This window comes from Neovison vison, chromosome 1 (genome assembly GCF_020171115.1).
Source record: "Neovison vison isolate M4711 chromosome 1, ASM_NN_V1, whole genome shotgun sequence".
In the NCBI taxonomy this organism is placed as follows: domain Eukaryota; kingdom Metazoa; phylum Chordata; class Mammalia; order Carnivora; family Mustelidae; genus Neogale; species Neogale vison.
In genome coordinates this window covers 92,296,504-92,313,131 of record NC_058091.1, presented here as the reverse complement: position 1 = coordinate 92,313,131, position 16,628 = coordinate 92,296,504, and the positions used below count along the sequence as shown (strand labels likewise).

General features: G+C 48.2%; 1 protein-coding gene across 1 annotated transcript in view; it reads left to right on the top strand.

Moving 5' to 3' along the window:
- Positions 1-16,628, top strand: part of CLIC5 (chloride intracellular channel 5) — a 100,642-nt gene that overhangs the window by 53,084 nt on the left and 30,930 nt on the right. The window contains exons 2-4 of the mRNA XM_044252067.1: positions 32-141; positions 3,499-3,624; positions 11,472-11,578. Coding sequence (XP_044108002.1) covers positions 32-141; positions 3,499-3,624; positions 11,472-11,578 — 343 coding nt within the window. The remainder of the gene's footprint in view (positions 1-31; positions 142-3,498; positions 3,625-11,471; positions 11,579-16,628) is intronic.

Genomic DNA, 16,628 nt, shown 5'->3' with positions numbered 1-16,628 from the left:
TTAGGACTCTGGTTCTTTCCCTTCTTTCTAGGCTGGAATCGATGGGGAAAGCATTGGCAACTGTCCCTTCTCTCAGCGTCTCTTTATGATCCTCTGGCTGAAAGGCGTTGTGTTCAATGTCACCACTGTGGATCTGAAAAGGTAAACAATGCCACGTTAAGGAGGGATGTGTTTGGCCACACGAATGGAGAACTTTCTATGAGGGAGGGCGAAAGCCTGCCTGTGTCTTCCAGCAGCTTCCTGCTTTCATCACATGGACCATGTGTCTCAGGGCCCATCCCCACATATTAGAGAGGGACCTGGGACTGAGCATTTCTCTGCCCAAACTAACGAGGTGTTAGTAGCAAGAAAGTGGGAAGGAGTAGATATTGGATATGCAACAGAGAATGGCCCAGAGGTAGACATGCATATCTTAAAATCCAGGAGTCAGCCATTCCAGCAGTACTAGCATCCCAAGCTGGGGGACCCTAGTAGGACTTCAGGTGTAAGACTCCTGAGATTCCAGGCTGTTGGCATCTGACCATCTCCCCTGCATTGCTCTCATTTTTGGAATTCCTTAGTGTGAGCATTCTGAATTATAGGCTGGGATGAAGAGTTGCTCGTGCACTTTTAATGGTTATTAAAAATACCAGGGATCATTCACTATCAAGAGCCACTTATTTCAGGCCCATATCCTACTTCCTGTCTTCCACCTGTCCTTTCAATGCAGAGGCGCTCAAGGCTCCCTCCCTGAGCCTCTAGCATCTGCCTGTATAGCTTCTTCCCTGGTGAGCTTAACATATTCTACATGTCACCTTTATGTAGATTATGCTATACCCAGGTCCCTACCATCTAGAAATCTCTAGAGCAATTTCCACTTGCATTTTCTATTATCTCTTTAAAATCTAGACGTCAAAACTTTTATCTGTCGTTTCCCCTTTGAATTGAGCTCCCCTCTTGAATACCTGGGTTCTTCCATTTTCTAAGCACTGGAGAATTTCCGGCTCCCTTTTCTTGCACCTCCCTTGTCAACCAGTCACCAAAGGCAGGGCATTGTCCCAGTGTGCTGCGGCTCACCTCTGAGGCTTCTCATCCGTTCCCTAAGCTCACACTGGGGTTGGGTCCCACCACTGCCAGCCGACTGCCTCTTTGTTCTTCCAACTGGACATCATCCTTCCAGGTTCTCTGGAACCTGGACCCATCCTTTATGTTATCCTCAAGTCATTCTTCCTAAAATAATCCTTTAGTCATATGGTTCTGATCCTTCCCGTTGGCAGTAGAACAAAACCGACTGTAGCTCTTTGTCCGATCTTCAGTGTTCCCAACATTGTCTCCCAATGCTTCTCATCGTGACCTAGCCCCCTCTGTCAGGCTGCACTCCTGCTTGCCCTGTCCCCTGTAGAGGCCAGCCCCTGGCTAGGAGGCTCCCTCGGCTTCACAGATGCTTTCCTGCCTTCCTGAATGGACAGACTATGCCTAAGTCCCAGATTTTATCCTCCCTCCCCTGGATTATCATCGGCAGGAGTGTGCTTGTATGCTTGGCTGGGGATCGGAATGGGGAAGGAAGCCACCTCAGCGTTCCTCAGAAGCTTATGTTGCTCTTTCATATCTGTTATCTGACCCACCAACGCCCGTAGAGGCGGGCTACGCAATAGCCTAACTCCAGGTCAATAGATAAGGAAACTTTCTTACTGCAATAAATAAATAAATAAATAAATAAATAAATAAATAAATAAATTTACTAATTTTTTAAAAAGGATAGAAAAGGAAAGAAACAAAAGCGAAGAAAGAAAACATCTCTATGAGACAGAGTTAAGGGCTTAAAAAAAAATACGCGAAACAACAAAGTTCAGCAATTTCGGAGAATATTCGTTTCTTATCCTAGCACCACCATCTGTTGGGCGGAGTGACCCGGAACGAGGTCCTTCTGTTGGTCTGAGCCTCTGTTTGCTCGGCTGTACGATGGGAACAGAAAGCACGGCCTTGTCTGCAGAGGACCTGTGGGGATGTTGTGAGGCAGGCCTCGGGGAGCAAGTACGTGTGGGACTGTACCTGGCTCAGAGCAGGCAGGACACAAGGACTTTGCTTAGCATCACCCCTTCCCTCTGGAGCTGGCAAGGCAGTCAGGACAGAGGACCGACACAGATGAAATAGTCCATCAGTTAGACCTGGCCTATCTACCTAAACTCAAATTGCATAATTTGAGCCAAAAATGCTGAAGAGGGTCCATGAAGAGAGAGGTCCGCAGCTGACTAGCCTCTCTTTGGCTGGAAGAGCAGCATCCGCCGTAGGCAGCACCCCCCCAGCGAGCGATGCCAGACTCCAGGGGCCCCTGTTCTCTTGAGTCACCCGGGGGGAAAAAGAGAACTCTGTTTCTTTAAGCCACAGAGAGGTAATGGCTGAAAAATAAAATGAGTATAGATTTCGCCGCCCCGCTGAGAACGCAGGCACTTCTGCCTTGTGTCAGCTCTGAAAAACACGAGGAGGAGGGAAAGAATGTCCTCTCATTGTCCAAAGGAGGGACGCCCACCAAGTAAACAAAGGGACCGAGTAGATGAGATCTTAAAACCGCTCTTAGTCCCAGCTGTCTCAGGAGTTCCAAGTGCCACACAATGTAGCTGCAGAGGATGTGTGTTTAGGGAGCGATAGGGGAGTAGCACCATAATTGAAATTCTTCCCTTCCCCTCCCAAACTGATTACGCCAGGAATTTGTTTCATTACAGACTTCTCTTCCCCTTGTTTACTTTTCTTCGGTTGCTCCATCCAATGTTTTCAACTCCTGACTCCCGCAAGGGTAGCGTTCTCGGCAAGAGCGTTTGTGGCGAATCTGATATTCCAGCCCCGGCGCAGGGATGCGTGCTTTGTAGTTCCTCCTCTTCCTTACTGTTTCCTTTGGCACTGCCCCCGTCCCATGCCCCCGGCCCTGCTCCCCCCCCCCCATCCGCCAACCCTCCTTCTCTCACTGTGCTCCAACCCTGCTCTTTCATTTCCACCAGCTGGTGGAAGTGTGGAAGCACGCCCTTGGGCATGATCGGGGCCATGGTGACGCCAAGGCCACTTTCTCTCCTGTTGCATATACTCTTAACAGCACAGAAGATAGCTCTTAGTATACACATAAGATGTAGTTCATTGATTTTTAAAGTTTGGCATTCCTCAGTGTTCATTTTTGTTAAGCTAAGTGGCGAAGGACCTTTTGAAAGCAGAGCCGCGCCTTTGCCCTGGGTATTAAAATCTTGGCACTCATTTAGACGGCCACCTGCCATCACTCTGCTTTTTAGTAGAATGCAACTCCTTCATTGTAACTTATTCTCATGACTTCTGCAGGACAGGCCTCCTGTGTCACACCACATCCCTTCCGAACTTTCTCGAACCTCCCTACTCTACCCGCCCCCCAACCTAAGTCTGTTTTGCCGAGAGGCATGCTGGACAAACTGGGGAGTCTAATTTATAAGTTGTAGGTTCCTCCAAAGTTGAGGTGCCCTAGTGTAAGACACCTCCTGAATCTTGATCTCTCTACAGAAAGCCAGCCGACCTGCACAACCTTGCCCCTGGCACCCATCCGCCCTTCCTGACCTTCAACGGGGATGTGAAGACGGACGTCAATAAGATCGAGGAATTCCTGGAGGAGACTTTGGCTCCTGAAAAGTAATGAGCTGCTTATTTCTGAAGCTAATGGCAGGGGTGGGTCCATGTTGGAATTACAGAAGCATAGTGTTAGCTTCGAGGAGGCAGATTTCCAATGGAGCCTCATCAGTCCAGAGCATAGGACCCTCTTCTCAAACCCAGAGAGCTGCCAGTCTTAAAACTGTTCCACCAAGTCCAACTCCAAGAGTGGACAACCCTAAGAACAGGATATACCTCCTCGACAGAAATCTGGGAAGGGGGCCGCCTTTCCGTCTCCCTACATGAGTCCTCCCCCATTCATTATGCCTAAAAGACCCCTAAACGAGGGCAAAGTCTCCCCTGTTTTAAGAACGAGAGCTGGAAGGCTGACGAAATTAGAGTAAGCCAGGAGAGAAGTAACTCTATGACTTATAAAACCATACCCACGTATAAAGTCACAAATCTGATCAGGTCTGGTTGAAGCCCATAATCAAAGAGGAAAAAACTGGCTCCTCTTCTAAAGTCAGCCCTGAGGGTTTGAGGGTGGGGGAAGAAAGCGGAGGGCTAGAGGCTCTCTGGTAGAGAGAGGGCTAGCTGCTCCTGATGGAAAAACGGGTGCAGAGGGAAGAAAAAGAATTCTGAAAGTTACAGGAAACTAGACGCGGTCCTTACACTCTAGTATAATCAGGGATTAGAACAAACACACTGTTTTGTTTTAACTAGAGGAAGATTCCATACAGGTAAGTCTCACACACACTCCACCCTGGAGGAGAGCCACTGAAAAGTTTAAAGGAAAAGTGTTCAGAGTCAGGTTTCAGGCTTACTTTGGGGGAGCGGGAAGATGAGCAGGGCAGAGGAGGGAAAAGTTGGAGGTGAAGAAATCAATTAGCAGAAGCTACCTGGTGATGGTCACAAAAGACAGGCCATGTGGCTGAACTAAGGCAGTAACCGTGAACTGGGGGCAGAGAGGGGAGGACAGACTCAGTATCTACTCAGCACCTAAAATAAGAGGGATTGGGCCACTGGAAACCAAACTAAATGGATCTTGTATTTATTTTGAAATTATATTTATTTATCAATACTTTTATAGTCCTCAAGTGTCCTGGGAGATAGATATTACCTAGTCTTGTTTGACAGCTGGGGAAACTGAGGCATTGAAAGGTTGAGTCACTTGTCCAAGGTCACATCTCTAACAAGTGACTGTTAAATTAAAATTCCCAGTTCATGCTCTGGTTAAGCCTTAACGTTTATATATTCTTCCTAAAAAGTATTCTTTGTCTTCTACCTTAGGATGGTTTAATTTTACACTTAGAGTGGAAAGCTGCCTCCGGCCCATTGGAAGCAGCTGAATGTAGACTTTAAATGAGGGTATTGATTAAACCGGCCATAACCACTATCTCAGCCACCACCAGAAGCCACAGCATCCCCAATCAGGACACCAGCCAGTCACTGTGCTGAAAGTATCCTGGGAGAGCTCTGGTGCCATCCCCAAATTCTGCAACTCAGCCTTGTCGCTGGTGCTGGTTTGAAAGCCCATAAGAGAAAATCATTGCTGTTTGCAGTAACTGAACGGAGTTTAGACCATGCATGGGGGACTGAGAAGGGACTGTCCAGGGGGAAGCTACTTTCCTCTGAGGAGTAATACTCACGCTCAGGAGTGGCCACTACTCTCTAGGCCAGTGGGGAATGGGAACCAGGAGCGGTGGGGAGCAGGCTGTCCCACAAGTCCTTTGCCAGGCCAGTTGATGGAGGTACGAAGGACTGGGCTGAGCCCCTGGGCCTGAGGCCTGCTGTCCTAGTTCCACCAGCCGTGTGCTGTGCCCCCTTGAATATTCCTTCTCTGCTCGCAGCCTCTGTCCCAACCTGTGGAAAAGGATGACCAGAGAGACTCCCCTGTTCTTCACGCCCACGTTAGCCTAGCTCCCTCCACCCTGACTGGCTGCGCCTTTCCCAGGCTCTTTTTCTTCCTCAGGGCTGTCCAGCCCCACAACCACAGTGGGACCAAGAGGGCCTGGGAGACCCCCAGAGGGTACATGCCCCCAGTGCACATGTATGTTCTTCCAGAGGACAACCATCATCAGATCCACCGTCATTTCATCAGATTCCAAAAAGTTGCCATGATCCAAATAGAGCTACCCGGTGTCTGACACAGACACTCCCTCTTCTCTTCCCCCTCCACACACCTTACCTATCCTAAGTTCTGCTTCCTCTGGTCTACGTCCTTTTCTAGACTGCAGTGGTGTGTGGGAGGTTTTCCTTCATACATTTCTAACATATCAGTGATGCAACAGTCCACCACACCCAAGTAGCAGGACCTCTGAACTGCTCAAATGCATGTCTCGAGAATGCCACCAAGATGGCGGGCCTAATGATGAGACTGGCAACGTCCTGGAGTCCACAGGAATGCCCTTGAGATGACTTTGTATGGGTCATACTGGGCCAGAGGTCATAATTACCTTCCAGTAAATGCCCCCAAGCTAGTGCCTCGGCCTCACAAAAGAAGACCTGCTGTGCTGCCACAACAGGCGCCTAGCCCCAGCTGGCTGCCCACTGATTTGAGCAGAGAGGCCCCTGTGGCCCATAGTGGAGGCCCCCAGGGGAGCGAAGCTTGACCTTCTGGCTCTCTAGGGGGCAGCAAAGCCCCCAGAACTCTTCACTGAAGACTGTTCTGCCATGTGTTTCTCATCACACCACTGTTTGTAAAAGCTGCCAGAAAGCCAAGAAATTGTGGTAGCCTTTTTCCCCTTAGCTTTATTTTTTAAAGGAAAAAACCACATGCAAATACTCCAACCATTTTTTTTTTGGTAAAATCACATTTGGTCCCACAAAGCATTTGGTGTCAAAAGAAATTCAAGAAGTCTCAAGTAGGTTCTAAATGAGACTAACTTCCCCTCCTTTCCTAAGACTGGCCCGGTTACCATTCAACAGGGAAGCACTGGGATCAGCGTTGTGATTATGACTGAAGGGGGCTGGGCATCACCTTTCACCTCCATAGAGTGGCCAGAGCTCAGAGGATCCAGAACTGAGAGGCAGGAGAGCAGACTTTGGCCACCTTTCCGTAGTGTGGATGACCTTGGGTCACCCTCTCTCCCATTTCCTCATGAGGAGGTGGAACTGTGTAGTCCCTAAGATGCCTTTCAGCAGAAGCTCTATGATCCTGTGAGGATCTCGAAGTGCTTTTCCAGAGCTGGCTGTTATTTAAAATACCCCTCGTGCATAGATGCTGTGAGAAGTCAGGAGGGCAAATTGATAATATATCATGGTATGGCAAGTAGTCAGTCAACTAGCAAGTACGTACTGAGGACAGATGGGGTCCAGAACAATGCCAGAAGTGGAAGACGCTTTGAATTTATTATTTTGAGAAGTGTTCGTAGATATCTCACAATTGACAAAAATAGGAATGCTTCTTCTCACCCTCTGGGAAGTAGAGAAGCAGCGTTAGTACCAAGGACAGGATCACGTGGTGGCTGAGAAGATGGACTTTGGGGTCAGAATGACTTGCGTTCCAATCCATACCATGAGGTTGTGCCATACAAATCAGCCATAAGATCTCCATAGTGTAGCAGAATACAGTTTATTCCTCACTCTGGCCAAGTCTAAGTGGGCAGAATGGCCCTCTTCCGTATTGTAGCCTTTGGAATATGTGACCCCCAAGACTCCTTCAGCAGAGAAAAAGTAAGAAGGTTTGTGCCAAATGTTTTTAAGGGCCAGGGCTGTGAGTGGTCATAGCACGTCCCCTCTCAACCTATTGGCCAGAATCCAGTCGCATGACCCCAACCTAACTGAGAGGCAAGAGCTGGGAAATGAAGAGAAGCACATCTTTAATTCTCATATCTATAAGATAATGATTGTAATGTTGATCTCATGGGATTGTCATAAAAGATGATACTACTGGGCACTGGGGTGGCTCAGTGGGTTAAGCCTCTGCCTTCGGCTCAGGTCATGATCCCAGGGTCCTGGGATCGAGCCCCACATTGGGCTCTCTGCTCAGCAGGGAGCCTGCTTCCCCCTTTCTCTATGCCTGCTGCTCTGCCTACTTGTGATCTCTGTCTGTCAAATAAATAAATAAAATCTTTAAAAAAAAAAAAAAGATGATACTACTGAGCCTAGTGCTGGACTTCGAGGAAAAAACTCATGAAGCGACATCTTGAAGTATTAGAAAGCTAAGTCACTACCTTGTTTGTGATGGTCTTCCAGATGCAATCCTAAGGACCTTTGTCTTAAAACTGCAGATCCCAAGGGATGTCTCTTAATGATTAAGCCAGACCATGTCTACCTCTAAGGATCATTTGCTTAATTAGCAGAGACAAGAAAAACAAGCACACGGCCAAGGATCAGAAGAGTCAGAAGTATTAACCTGCTTTTCAAGTGAGGGCTTGGTGAGATGAAGAAGCTGGAATAAAGGAAAGGGAGAGAACTTTTCAGCTCATTAGAAAAAGGAGGGTCAACGTTCAAGATACCAGGGGAGCCCCTAGGATCGGCAGAGGCCCCTCCATCAGGGCAGAATTATCTCTCTTTCTGCAGTGTATCCCCAACACCAGGGACAGGACCTGGCCATGGGGGATGCTTAATGCACGCTGAGTTTATTCCGTGGGCCTCTTGTGTTCAGTGGCATGGTGGCCTGGGTCAGTGAGAAGTCGGTGGGGGCCCTAAGCCAGTTAGAGCACTTCCATCTGCATACACACACACACATACACACACATATTATATGTTACATATATTATAAGTAGTAATACACATATATTATAGTATTTATATATAATATAATCATATGATAATAATATATATTTATATAATATATATATTTCACTACTATTTACAAAAAATATTTTTTGTGAGAGAGGCCAACTATTTTGTATTCCAGAATGAAACTTAAGTGTAAGTCTAAGATGATTGCATTCAAAATAAGAGATCTTAAAAATAGAAAAGAGAGAAATTGTCATCAGTTAGAGCAGAGGTCAACAAACTTCTCTGTAAGGGACTACATAGTAAGTCTTTTTGGCTCCGGGGGCCGTAGAGTCTATGTCACAGGTATGTTGCTGTAGAGTGAAAACAGCTATATATGACATGTTAATGATGTAAGTGGCTGTGTTCTAATAAAATGTCTGATTACTGAAGTAGAAATTTCATATTATTTTCACAGACCACAAAATACCATCCTCCTTTTGATTTTTTTCAGTGATTTAAAAATGTTAAAAGCAAAAAAAAGGGGGGTGTTTGGGTGGCTTAGTCGTTAAGCATCTTCCTTTGGCTCAGGTCATGATCCCAGGGTCGTAGGATCAAGGCCCGCATCGGGCTCCCCGTGTTTCTCTCTCTCTCAACTAAATAAATAAAAGCTTTAAAAAATAAAAAATAAAATAAAGATGTTAAAAAACTATTCTTAGCTCGTGAGAGGTATATAAATAGATACTGGGCTGCACCTGCACCGTGGGCTGCAGTTCACTAATTCCTGAGTTAAGAAAAATTCACCACGTCTTTGTCATCAGACCACATCACAGTCTTATTTCAAAGATGTTCCTATAAATGAAATGTATTTCTCAGAGTTCTAGAGAAACAGAATGTACTCTGTAGCCCACCTATCTGCATATACAAAATATGGTATAAATACGGAGCGAACATGAAAGCCTTTAACATCCCAGTAGAGCAGCCTCCTCAAGTCTAGTTACCGAAATCTGTGAGATTAATATTTGGATACACATTTCCCACAAAGACAAACTTCAGATGGGACATTAAGCTGTACAGTAAAGTCTCAGGAAATCATAGCACCTAGAAGACAGGCCAGCTCTCGCCTGCTTTCCCTGAGCACATGGCCCTTTGTCGCGCGTCTCAGATTTGGTTCTATCTACTCATGTTGGGCCCACACTAATGGTGAAGAAATGGTCAGATTATTGCCAGTCTGGTCAAATGATGGCATAAAGCAAAACAAAACAACCAACCCAAACAAATAGTCTACTGAAAATGCATTTTCTAGACCTTTCTTTTTTTACCTTACCAAGCAAGAGCACAGGGCACTTGGTATTTATTAATAATAATTTAAAACAATCAGTCTGACAGCCTGCCAGATTCTGTGTGCAAAGACCAAAATGGGGAAGGATGATCTTAAATTGCTATGGTCTTGGCTTACCTAGCCTCTTGCAGGAAACTTGCCTGGTACCCCAGGGACAGCAGATGAATCTGCTTATTTCCAGTATGTTCAGGAAGACATGCGTGCTGGACCTGTGCAGAGCGCCATCTGCAGGCAGATGGAGAGCGCACGCGTGGTGCTCAGCTGAGCTGGAGGGAGGGCTGTGGGGCTTTAAGGGTGAAGAGCTGAGTCCAAGAGAGGCCACATAACACGACCTGGAGAGCTGGGCTTCTAGAGTGAAGTTGGTCCTAGCTTTGCCACCTAGCCACGTGACCTTAGGCAAATAGCTTAAATTTTCTGGGCCTCCTTTTTCTCATGTGGGAAATGAGCCTGATCAGAGTACCAACAGGATTGTGAAGACTAAGTGATGCATACTCATAAAGGGGCTAAACCCGTGCCCAGCACATAGCGGGCACTCAGTACAAGTCTGCTTTCGCAGGTATCAGAGCAGTGGTGTGTTGGAACGGAAAGAACACTGCCCCGGGGGGCAGGCCGGGTTCTCACAGTCCCCCAATGATTATGATCCGTGGGTCCTTCAAGAGCCATTTCACCTCTCTGGTCTCTAGTTGTCCTCCCTGTAGAGTGAGGACCAGAATGCCTTCCGTATCTGCCTGATGGCAGAGGGCTGGACCCCGTGACTTTCTGAAGAGTCCTCCGATGGCAGTATCTGAAATTAAACAGTCACTTAGCAAAGCACAAGACTGGGTAGTCAGTCCTGGCTAGCTATTGGGCCAATTGAAAAGCAGCAGCAAAAAAGAGAGAGATTAAGAGAGAGAGGGAGAAAGAAGGGAAGAAAGAAGGAAGGAAGGAAAGAAAGAAAGGAAAGTGAAGGTTAGGGGAGGAAAGGAAAGAAAACAAATAATTTTTAAAGACTTCCATTCACCTGATTTACAACATTAAAGGAAATTTAAAAGGTATTTTCATTTTAACCAAAAGCAATCCAACAGTGGGCAGTAGACAATTATTCACCCGGAGAGCACAAAGATCCACACAACTGATAATGATGATAAGTAAGCCATCGTCCCTCATCTCATTCCACCCCTACCTGGTCCTACCCATACAATTTTTGTGAAATGGCATTCCTAGAAAATTGGAGGGTGCTAAGGGGTTGAAGGCAGGGATGCCCATACAGGCAAGTGTATCTCATTCAGTTTTAGAGACAATAGAAACTTGTCTTAACTCGGGTCTGCCTCTTACCTTCTTCTGGTTTCACATGAAAGCCTGTGCCAAGATGAGAGGCTGGGTTATTGCAAATCTAGCTCCACGCCTGGAAATAAAGTATCAGAAACACTGGACCTGCTGTCAGAGCCTGGTAAATTTTATTCTTACTGCATACAAATAAGAAGTGGGTGAAGGCTACTTCAGAAGAGCACCAGGGGTACCCTTTCTTTTGAGAAATAGCTTCAAAGCCTCAGTGGCGAGGTACCTCATATCTCATATCTCATATCTCCTGGCTCCCAGAATTAGGGGTCCAGTTAGGATGATCCTAACTGCTGGAGGTACAGAGTTCATTTAGTACGGGTTGGGGAAATGTCAGGGGCACCTCCAGAATTTTGTATGGTGGTCTTGGATGAGACTCAGGTCCTCTGAGGGGTCTTCTGGTTCCCTGCCCACAGATTGTGTCCCCTACAGGCAGCCCTAGAGAGTATCCACCCTTCCTATAGGTTCAGCGTAAGATCCCCAAAAGATCTGTAGATCAAACTAGAAAGGGAGAAAGGAGCTCCAAGTTCTCACTGATTCTAGAACACCACTCCCTCCATTCCAGGTACCCTAAACTGGCCGCGAAACACCGGGAGTCCAACACGGCCGGCATCGACATCTTCTCTAAGTTCTCCGCCTACATCAAAAACACGAAGCAGCAGAACAACGCCGGTGAGTGACCCCCTTCCACTCAGCACTCCTGACAGCCCTTCCCACTGCCCAGGACATCTCAGACACCCAGGTCCAAGAAGCGTCCGGCACCAGTGCTGTTCACTGTTTGCCCACGACCATGTCCCCCGTGACACAGGGAGTGGGGTGTAGATCCGTCTTTTTGTCTAGTGCAGGAGAAAAGGCCAGTGGGCATTTGTGCTGAATTTGGAGGCAGGGAGGCAATTTGTGTTCTGAGCCCGTAATGGTCTGTGCAGAGGTTTCCTGCCTAGGCCATACCGCTGGCCATTTGTCCCAGATTCACGACCATACCTGGGTTCTTAGGAGGCCCTACCTGGGACCACATATTCCAGCTTCCTTCTGGTCCCTGTAGGCCTTCTGAAGGGGCTGTGCAGAGGTCATGGTGGGACAGCACGGTCACCACGTGGGTGAACACTGCAGAGGGAGCCCGGCCCTCTGCTTCCTCCCCCTGCTGCAAGCGCAGAGGATACTGGGGGAGCCGCAGCTCAAAACCTGACCCATCCCCCATCCGGCCTTGGCTACAGAGCCCAAGACTAGTTCTCCTGTGAGGGCTTCTCGGAGGGGTCTGTCTCAGTGCCTCATTTAAGCTCCTAGCACTTTAAGTACCTCATTTGGCCTTTCCTTTAAGAAGTAGACAAAGCAATTCGAACAGAACCATCAAATTGAGTATGTGTCACACTTGAAAAACTGTGTTTAAGACCTAGGAGGATAAAGAAGTTTTCTTGTCTCCCAGTGGGAGAATGAGACAGGCTTAGGGGCAGAAGCCTGGAGCCCAGCACAGGGTCTAACAGAGCAAGGCCTGCACGAATCTTGGTGAGTAAAGGAGTGAACGAATGACCATCAAATGAACACACGATGGACCCACACGTAGTGGGATATGCTAGACGTTTCAGGAGCTCAGAGGAGAAAGGCATCTTTTTGGACGCAGTGACCAGGACGGGCAGCTATCCTGAAGCGAGAGGGAAGACATTTTGGCAGGAACAGAGTTGGTGCAGTGGGAAAGTTGTGTCTGCCAGGGGTGTTCAGAGCAGGAAGGATTTACCACAGGGCCTTTGAGAAAGCTGCTCTGAGGGGGTTTCGACTGGGTTTCAAGAGGTGAAGGGAGATCAGTGGGCTTTGAGTAAAGGGAGGAGGTCGTGGGGGTGGGAAAATGCCAGTGGCAGAGACTGAAGAGAATGACCAGAGCCCGCCGCTCCAGCCTGAGGGTCGGGTTTTATCCTACGGGTCACGGCGGCCATTCCAGGGGCGTGAGGAGGCATGAGAAGGAAACCAGCCTTCAGGGACAGGAAGAAGAAGAAGGGATATGGAGAGATTTTAAACAACTTCAGTGCTCCTGTTTGCCTGCTGTTTGGACCTGGGTGGGTAGAGGAGTGTCCCCAACAAAGCCATGTCTACCGGGAACTTGAGAATGAGGTCTTAACTGCAAATGGGGTCCAAGTAAGAAGGGAACACAGAGAGCCGGGGAGAGGTCCGTGTGAGGGTGGAACAGGGATTGGGTTGTCACAACCAGATTGGGGGGCCACCAAAGCTGAAAGAGATGAGGAAGGGCCCTCTAGAGAGCCTCGGGAGGGAGCACGGCCCTGCTGACACCTTGATTTTGGACTTCTGGCCTGTAACACCGGGAGAACAGATTTCTGGGGTGTTGGGTCACCCACTGTTGTGGTGGGGCTGGGACGTGCAGGCAGCCCTTCAGGGCCGTGTGTGCCAGGGAATTCAGCTCTGGTTTGCGCATCCCCCATCCAAGGCCCTGTCCTCTCAGCCACAAATACCTTCCTTCAGACTTATCAAAGCACCCTCAGGATTATTTGGAACCTTCCAGAGTTTTCAAGTTACAAATGGCATTGACATCGTATCCATATTTACAGTTCTCTGATCCCAACCCCAAAGCAGCAGTTTCCACTGAACATCCCGTATTGGTTTCTTATAAACTCAAGGCTCTCCAATTTCCATTGTTTCCACTTCTTCTCTTTCCCCCTGTTTTTCTCTGGGTTGAGTTCTGTCCCTGTGACTCCTTATGCCCAGACTCATCTGTGCATTTCAGAGCCCCAGCCTTTCTGCTGTCCCAGAGAGCCTGTCCCCATAACAGCCCTTGACGTGGGAGTTCTCCTAGTCCTGCCTTGAACTGGACTCTGAGCAATTGTTCCTTCCCTGTAACTATGGCCTGCTACCCTCCAACCACCCTCCTCCTTCACTTTCCCTTCCCTTCACCCTTACCCTCCAGTTCTGGTCTGCTGGGTCCAGAAGTTCTTAGGCTCAGAAAGCCAGAAGGCAAGACAGAGAGTAGCTTGGTGGCTCACTGCACTCAGCCACTTGCCCCAGAGACAGGTCATACCCAGCTCTGCTTCCTGCCAGCTTTGTCGTCGGTGTCGCCGGTGGCCCCCCTGGAGGCTGCAGCAAGAGACCCCATGCTTCTGTTGATACCCCTCCATATGCTTCTTTCCCATTTCTCTCTCTGGATCTTCAACTCTGCATCTATTTCTTCAATATCCCCTCTTCAGATTCTCCCTTTTGTGTTTTCAACTTCATTATCTCTTGAAAAGAGCCCTCTCTCTCACCTTATCACCTAAAGCCTCCCAGTTCTCATAGATGCACTGGTCATGGCAGTGTGCCTTTCCTGCCCTCTTGACATCAAAGTGTGAAAAAAACCAACACGGTGATGTGGTCCTGCCCTGTGGGTCATCTCTCCACTCTTGTGGTGGATACTGGGACTGCCATTCAAAATGTCCCTGTTTCACAAAACCTCAAAAGTTCCCTGCTACTGAGGCCCAGCCCCCATCCAGGGGAGCCATTCATAGCAAGCACACAAGAGAACTGTTTGTTAGTTTGTACATTCGGTTGTTCACTTATTCATTCAGCAAACATGCGTTGCTTCGAACAGCAACAAGCCCAAGCTAATGTTTCAAGGGCATTTCTTGTGTGCCAGGTACTATGCTAGGTTCTAGAGGAGTCAAGACAAATGAGACCAAGTCGTTGCCCTCAAAAACTAACTCGGGGAGGAGGAGAGGATGGAAAACATATGAACAGGTGATTACTGGGACTCCACATCTGCCATTTCTAGCTGTACAATTTTACTAGAGAGACTTCTCTCTAAGCCTCTGTTTCTGCATCTATAAAATACACTTAAGAAGGCTTTCAGTTTCTTCCAAATAAGGCGATTAATAGCACGACCAGTTCTGTAATGCAGATTCGTTGACTCTATAAGTCAGGGCCTACGAATTCTGACACGTGGGGAATGCTCATTTACTTTTAACTTTGATAATAGCTGCTAATGAAAAAAACATGAATATAGGCATCAGAAAATCCCACTTCAGCTCTTATTTCTACCACCCCCAGCTAGCACTTCCAAATCTCGCACTCACATTTTCTCATTTCTGCGTGTTTCATTTTGTCTCCCATGTTCTTGGTGTCTTCTCCTCCTCTCCAAAGGCTACAGGGAGGAAGGTCCGTGACCTGGGCCTGCCTGTCACACCTTCGGGATTGTTGCTTTCGACCCCAAGTTAGGGTTTTGTGCTCTGGTCTGGTGTCTGTCACTGTACGACCCGCCCCAGCCGGGTCCCCTTGGTCTGTTGAGAGCGAATCCCCCTCCACGCCCTGCCACGTCCCCTTCTCAGACGTGCTCTTCAGTTGGCTTAAAGACAGCCTGGACTTTCTCATGAGATTCTCGCTCTCCCTCCCCCTGCGCACACACTCTCTAAACAAATAAATAAAAGTCTCAAGACGCCATACTTAATAAGATGCTATATGGCCTTACTTTCTGGCCACTTGGGTTTTCTCCCACCACCAACCTGGTTTGCAGGCGATGCAGGGACTTTGTTTCCCCATATCTCAGAGACTGGCGGCTGTGTGGCAGTTCACCTTAAATACTGAAATCCACTGCCTGGGTTCAGACCCCAGCTTCCTTCTCTTCTTGCTGGCCTGGGGACACCAAGCAAGTTACTGCAATTCTCAGTGGGGTTCAAGTTTCTTCATCTGTAAAGTGGGGGCAGTAAATGTCCGTACCTTGTAGGTGTGCCAGGAACAGTGCCGGCACTGGGTTCAGATATCGGCTCTATTTTCATTCTGTTCAGTGAGTCAGCATACAGTTCAACATTAGCTTTTGATGCAGTGTTCAGTGATTCATGAGTTGCATGTAACATAATATACTGAACATTATCATCATCTTCATCATAATTTTTTTTTTTTAAAGATGAATGTCAGCTCTTGTTCTGTGCTGTTATCCAGAGGTGAACAGGTACACCTCAGCAGAGAGGTCTGGGGTAAAAGTGTAGTTTGAGGGGGTATATATAGTACAGTCCATGAGTGAGAGGAAGGGAGCACTAAGGACAGCATGAAGGTTCACCCACACTTATGGGAGAGCAGCGAGAGAGAGGTCAGGGAGGAAGGTTAAGAAGGATTGGCCAAGGAGTGAAGAAGAAAGCTGGGAAAGGCAGAAGATAGGGAAGATCCTGAAGCTGAGGAAAGAATGTTTGTTTTATTTTGTTTTGTTTTTAGGAGTGATCTGTGGTACAAAATGCTATGCAAAGGATCATGGGAGGCTTCGTGCTGTGCACAGCTCCCTGGAAGGGTCCTTGGGCATCCTTCTTTGATAGCAGCCCCTCGCCTGCAGCAGCCCGTTCCTCAGATCCTACACAGCAAGGGGGAGTCCAGGCTGGCTGGAGATGCAGGCCCTTCTCCCTTGGGGAGGTGAGGGGGTGTAGGCACAAGAGGAGACCGCTCTGAGTGGGATCAAGAGCCCACTGGGAGGCAGTGCTTGTGGCCCTGAGAAGGGACATCCCTGAGCGTGCAGAGAGCAGCACTGGGCGTGGGTTTGGCTGTGGGTTTGGCTCCCTGCTGTGAGCCCCTGCAAGGTACTTTTTCCATCCAGCAGGGTGGCTACCTAGCCTCCTGGGTGCAGTAGTGAAGGTTTGCAGCTGAAGGATCATGGGACGGTGCCAGCTTTGTCCATCCTGCCTTTGGCGCATCTGGTAACACAGGGGCAGTCAGCAGCCGTCAGCTCTGTCCCCACCCCGGTCCGCTGTCTGCCCTGCTGTGT